The sequence below is a fragment of the Rhinoderma darwinii genome, chromosome 11, assembly GCF_050947455.1.
Source record: "Rhinoderma darwinii isolate aRhiDar2 chromosome 11, aRhiDar2.hap1, whole genome shotgun sequence".
Classification (NCBI taxonomy): domain Eukaryota; kingdom Metazoa; phylum Chordata; class Amphibia; order Anura; family Rhinodermatidae; genus Rhinoderma; species Rhinoderma darwinii.
In genome coordinates, this window is record NC_134697.1 from 27,120,169 (window position 1) to 27,126,484 (window position 6,316).

The 6,316-nt window shown below is 40.0% G+C and overlaps 1 protein-coding gene across 1 annotated transcript in view; it reads right to left on the bottom strand.

Moving 5' to 3' along the window:
- The window catches only part of LOC142662932 (uncharacterized), a 130,310-nt gene that overhangs the window by 22,840 nt on the left and 101,154 nt on the right, over positions 1–6,316 (bottom strand). Inside the window, exons 48-50 of the mRNA XM_075841226.1 lie at positions 3,281–3,506; positions 2,087–2,213; positions 1,297–1,522 (exon numbers count right to left, since the gene is read on the bottom strand). Of these exons, the coding sequence (XP_075697341.1) occupies positions 1,297–1,522; positions 2,087–2,213; positions 3,281–3,506 (579 nt within the window). The remainder of the gene's footprint in view (positions 1–1,296; positions 1,523–2,086; positions 2,214–3,280; positions 3,507–6,316) is intronic.

The window sequence follows — 6,316 nt, forward strand, 5'->3', positions numbered from 1 at the left end:
CCGCGGCCCGAGTTACTATAGTAACTTTTTATTGATGTGGTGCGGGGGACCATGGGCCCCCCTGGCTTCGGGGCCCAGTCGCAATTGCGACCGCTGCGACCCCTATAGCTACGCCAGTGCATGCAATTGAATGGGGCTATTAGTATAGCATATAGTATGTCTGTTTCGAGAAACTAACAGTATGTCCTAAACTAATCTGTTTTTGCGGATCAGACTCACCCATTAAAGTCTAAGGGTACATATGAAAAATGGGCACCACACGGACGACATCCGTGTGCTGTCCTTTTTTTCAAGGATCAGTTGCTAAAGAAATTCAGAAACAAAAGAAAACTGAAATAAGGTAGTGCTGGCAGAGGAGAAAAACGGACAAGAAAAACAAATGACCCACGGAAACCACACTATGCAACATGGAAATATGCATTAAAAATGGTCAGTTTTTTGCAGATGCAAATAAGACACTTTTGCGTGACTAAGGCCTAACTGTGACATCACTGTGTCTATTATATATATCCTGCAACATCACTGTGTTTATTATCTCTGTACTGTGACATCATTGTGTTGATTATCCTGTACTGTGACATCACTGTGTTGATTATCCTGTACTGTGACATCACTGTGTTGATTATCCTGTACTGTGACATTACTGTGTTGATTATCCTGTACTGTGACATCACTGTGTTTATAATCCATGTATTATGGCAGCAATCACGGATCCCCATAGACTTAAGTCTATCGAGGGATCCGTGAAAACGGAAGAAAATAGGACATGTCCTATTATTCAACGGACCCTTCACTCGATCCGTTAAAACAACGTGTGAAATACATGCGTTCGGCAGTTGTTTTAACGGCCATCACACGGACGAGATGTGCGCTCATTTGAATTCGGCCTTAGGGTGCGTCGTATTACAGATCCCTACAACATGGATCCACAATAAGGCCATGTGCCTAAAGTAGTAGGCTGCTTATGATCACTAATACTGTTGAAAATGTGGGACTTTAAATGGGATGTGTCTCTCATTGCAGGTGGTGCTACAAGTTCACGCTTATCTGCTGACAGAATTTAGTCCTATAAATACGGAGCACACGTGCATTAGGTTAGACCTGGCCATGATCTTATGCCTGTTTTATAAGAGACATTTTGAGAGATACTATTTACTAGACTATGTCTCAGACACTGGTTAAATCAATGACAGATTATGTCAATCCAATTGCCAAAATTTCTTCCAACTATATTTATGATTCATGCGCTTCACTGTTGTATTGATTCTCTTGTGACTGAACCATGTTGGTCTTTACCTTTATACACTGTTTTAAGTAGTTAAAAACTGTGGCTTTAAGAGTAAAAGTTTCTCCTCTGATCACAGAATATGGCAAAGTGATGTCCACAAAGAAAGGCTGGAAAACTCGAAGAGTTGCAGATGGAGAAAGCCCAAAACCACCAGAACCCATACAGAAAGCCCCACCACGCCAATCTGTAATGGTGTCAGGAGCGGCATCATGGAGAACGGCAATCCCAGAGTCCCTAGTTAGAGCAGATAAGGAAGAAAAAAAAGGAAATTACTTTTGTGTGATCCCTCTGAGCCCGCTTGCTCGGTTGTTTCCGTAACTCCCATAGGGATCAATACAGACGGCCACCTCTTCGGCCGCCCGATAGGTTTCGGTCCCAGAGCTGGGATACTCAATGAGTAGAAGGCTAAAATAAATGAATTCTTCTATTTAACCTATTCCAGTGATTACAGCAAACAGTTTAGGATTATACTGCGCACTTTACTACCAAACCTAGAACATACCTCATGTTACTCTTTTAACAAGTGATATGTGGGCAAATGGCGCTGGCCAGTGACGGTCTTAACGTCAAGTGTTTGCATATTAGCTCTATATTATTACAAAATCGACAGAAGAATTGGCAAAGGCAACCACTGCTTCTTCAGCTTCTGCAGGCCATTCTCAGTGTGGAATGCTTTCTACTCCCTATGATCACCACAATAGCTAATTTCAAAAAAAATATCTGGTAAGGGTTAAAAGAGAGGAATACATTTATTTCCTCCCCTGCATTAGCCGAAAGTCTGATGAAACAGAGTCTTACCCGACAGCTTCCAGTTTCCATATCCATGTTTCAGGAAAGTAATGTCTTGTCACTGACTTCTGCTTCTGCACTTTATTAGGTATGACGATTCTATTCATGACTATATGGTCATCGTCATCAACACTTTCTAAGGAAGAAAAAGGAAAAGGCCAATTGACAATGAATGGTTTAGAAATATAAATGAAATGAAGGGCCTGTTGGGAGAAAGAGCTAAGGGGAATCTTTCACCTGTCATGGGATGATCATACAGGTGCATGGTTCGTTACAAGAGAACTCTATGATAATGTAACGTGCTGTGCACCTGTGTGATCATTACATGACAAAGAGAGGTTTTCAACTTCTGCCTGAAAATAAAATGACGGAAGAATGGGATTGATTGTATTCACTATGGAACCTGTAGAAATGGCACCCATGACGTCAGTGTTAATAGAGTCTGTTAAATCTTGGGAATACATGATCTCTGTATCAAACAATCACATGAAATTTAGTAATCAATCAGCATAAACTAGGACGTTAATTTCTGTAATATAAAATGTAATGATAGTGAGGGGCACTTTAAGGAGTCTAGTGTACAGACATGGCGTTGGTCTCGTCTTTATGAACCTGATCTGGATTAGAGGGTATTGAAACCTTCACACTCTTATCTATGAACTGATTTGGGAATTTCCTATGCCTGATCTTACTTAAGATTGAGGTTTTTATCTTGTCTAAAATACAGCAATAACTATTTGCCGTTATGTCTATACGTTTTTCCCATTAGTTAGCCATTAAAGAAAACCTTTTGCAATTAAAATTTGCAAGTAGTCCCCTACTAGTCGTCTTCTCGCCCTCGCTAGTAGCGTTCCAGTCAATAAGAAATATTTACTAGATATTCTAGGCGCCAGCCATGTGGCTGACACTTATGGGGGCACTGGGACCCGCCTTGTTATAGGGGCATTATAGATTTTATATGCACACTGTGTAGCGGGTAGTGTTATATGAGCACTGTGGCTTGCTCTGTTATGGGGGATTTTTAGCTTGTTCTGTTATATGGGCACTGTGGAGTATAAAGGGAAATACTGTATGTGTAATTGATTGATAAATATTGGGAGTGATATATAATAATACAAATATAACTTCTGAATTTCTTGTAAAGTGAAGCAATATATTTGCTTCTATAAATACAGAATAAAAATAAAGAGTTTAATATTGTACCTGTACTACTGCTTATTACAAAGACCTTCTTACGACTTGATGATCTGAATGTTAATAATGGTCCACCTTCTATTTTGGAACTTTTAATATGAGCACTTGTAATTATTTTTAGGCTCAAGTCCTGTAAAAAAAAAAATGAAGAAATAACAATTTGGCTTTTATTATGTCTAAAATTATAGTTACGCAGGTTGAAAAGAGACACAGGTCCATCAAGTTCAACAGTAAATTACCTGTCATTCATTCCTAGATTAATTATAACCCTCAATGTCATTCGTCAATAAATAATCTTCTAGCATTATTTTAAATGCCGACATAGTATCTGCTATCACTACCTTTTGGCATTCCGTAGATTGACCACTCTAACTGTAAAGAATCCTTTCATATATTGATGTCAGAAACATCTTTCTTCCACATGCAATGAATGTCCCCTGGTCCTTTGTAGAGTCCTTGGAAAGAACAGATCATGTGCTAGTTCTCTGTATTGACCACACACCTACTTATACATGTTAATAAGATCACCTCTAAGACGTCTTTTTTTCTAAGCTGAACAAGCCCAATTTTTCTAGCCTTTCATTGTAAGCGACACCTCCCTTCTCATTTAATAATCTAGTAGCCCGCCTTTGAACCCTCTCCAGTTCTCCTATATCCTTTTTACAATGTGGAGCCCAAAACTGATTTCCATATTCAATACGTGGCTTTACAGGGGATTTATAGAGGAGTAATATTACATTTGAATCACAGGTTTTTATCTCTCTTTTTATACACCCTAAAATCCTATTTGCTTTTACAGCTGCTGCTTGGCATTGAGTGCTGCTGCTTAGCTTATTTGTTACCAGAATACCCAGGTCCTTCTCTTGTTCTGTTATCCCCAGTTTTATTCCATTTAATGTATATGAATTAATGCTATTATTGCGTCCTAAGTGCATTACTTTACATTTATCAACATTAAATTTCATCTGCCATGTTTTGCCCATGCTGCCAGCTTATCTAGGTCTTTCTGTAATATTATGTAAAATAGTACATGTCCTATGTTTTTCCACTTACGGACCGTGCTCCTATACTTTATAATCGGAGTGACTGTCCGCGGACCGTCTGTGCCGTAATCACGGACCGTACACACGGCTCCGGCCAGGTTCAGGGGGCCTTATGTAGACTATCCTGAGGAGAGGCCATAAATGTGTTTTCCATTTTCAGCTGGCCATACACATTAGTGTGAGTTTACACAGCTATTTTTGAGGCAGAAAAAATTTGCCTCAAAATTCATTCAGGAATATTGAGGCAGGTTGTGAATTGCCAGTATTTATTGATGCTTTTTTTTTCTTTGCTTTTGCAGCTCTTGGATCTAATGAAATAACCTGCGGAAAAAAGACACAAAAAATGCTCCAAACGAGTGCAGCAGTTTTTTTCTACCTCGCTTTGATTTAACTGGGAGGTCAGACGCGGAAACTGCTTGAAGATAGAGCATGCTGCTTTTTTTTTCGCGAGCATCCACGAGCTGCCCAGGAAAAAAAAAAGGCTCTACCTCCCATTGAAGTCAATAGGGGGCGATTTGGGGCGTTTCTTAATGTTGATTCCGATGCGGTTTCCTTGTCAAAATCACCGACAAAAAAACGCCATGTGAACTATCCTTCAGATCAAAGTTGGCGAAACCTGAAGATTTTGGCAGTATTGGACGACGATCTGTCTCCTGATGGTAGAAGTGGCTGTCATTAGCTAAATCCCCTCTCCGCCTTCTCCTTATGGAAATAAACATGAACATTCTGCCGTACCAAGTGTATATGTTTCTAGAGGAGTGGGAAGAGATAGGTGTCTGCTGAACGATATGTACTCTACCGGTCAAAAGTTTAGGGTCACTTAGAAATGTCCTTATTTTTTAAAGAAAAGCACAGTTTTTTTCAATGAAGATAACATTAAATTAATCAGAAATACACTCTATACATTGTTAATGACAATTCTAGCTACAAACGTCTGGTTTTAATGCAATATCTACATAGGTGTATAGAGGCCCATTTCCAGCAACCATCACTTCAGTGTTCTAATGGTACATTGTGTTTGCTAACTGTGTTAGAAGGCTAATGGATGACTAGAAAACACTTGAAAACCCTTGTGCAATTATGTTAGCACCGCTGTAAACAGTTTTGCTGTTTAGAGGAGCTATAAAACTGACCTTCCTTTGAGCTAGTTGAGAATCTGGAGCATTACATTTGTGGGTTCGATTAAACTCTCCAAATGGCTAAAAAAAGAGAGCTTTCATGTGAAACTCGACAGTCTATTCTTGTTCTTAGAAATGAAGGCTATTCCATGCGAGAAATTGCCAAGAAACTGAAGATTTCCTACAACTGTGTGTACTACTCCCTTCGGAGGATAGCACAAACAGGAACTAACCAGAGTAGAAAGAGAAGTGGGAGGCCCCGCTGCACAACTGAGCAACAAGACAAGTACATTAGAGTCTCTAGTTTGAGAAATAGACGCCTCACAGGTCCTCAACTGGCAGCTTCATTAAATAGTACCCGTAAAACACCAGTGTCAACGTCTACAGTGAAGAGGTGACTCCGGGATGCTGGCCTTCAGGGCAGAGTGGCAAAGAAAAAGCCATATCTGAGACTGGCTAATAAAAGGAAAAGATTAATATGGGCAAAAGCACACAGACATTGGACAGAGGAAGATTGGAAAAAAGTGTTATGGACAGACGAATCGAAGTTTGAGGTGTTTGGATCACACAGAAGAACATTTGTGAGACGCAGAACAACTGAAAAGATGCTGGAAGAGTGCCTGACGCCATCTGTCAAGCATGGTGGAGGTAATGTGATGGTCTGGGGTTGCTTTGGTGCTGGTAAAGTGGGAAATTTGTACAAGGTAAAAGGGATTTTGAATAAGGAAGGCTATCACTCCATTTTGCAATGCCATGCCATACCCTGTGGACAGCGCTTGATTGGAGCCAATTTCATCCTACAACAGGACAATGACCCAAAGCACACCTCCAAATTATGCAAGAACTATTTAGGGAAGAAGCAAGCAGCTGGTATTCTATCTGTA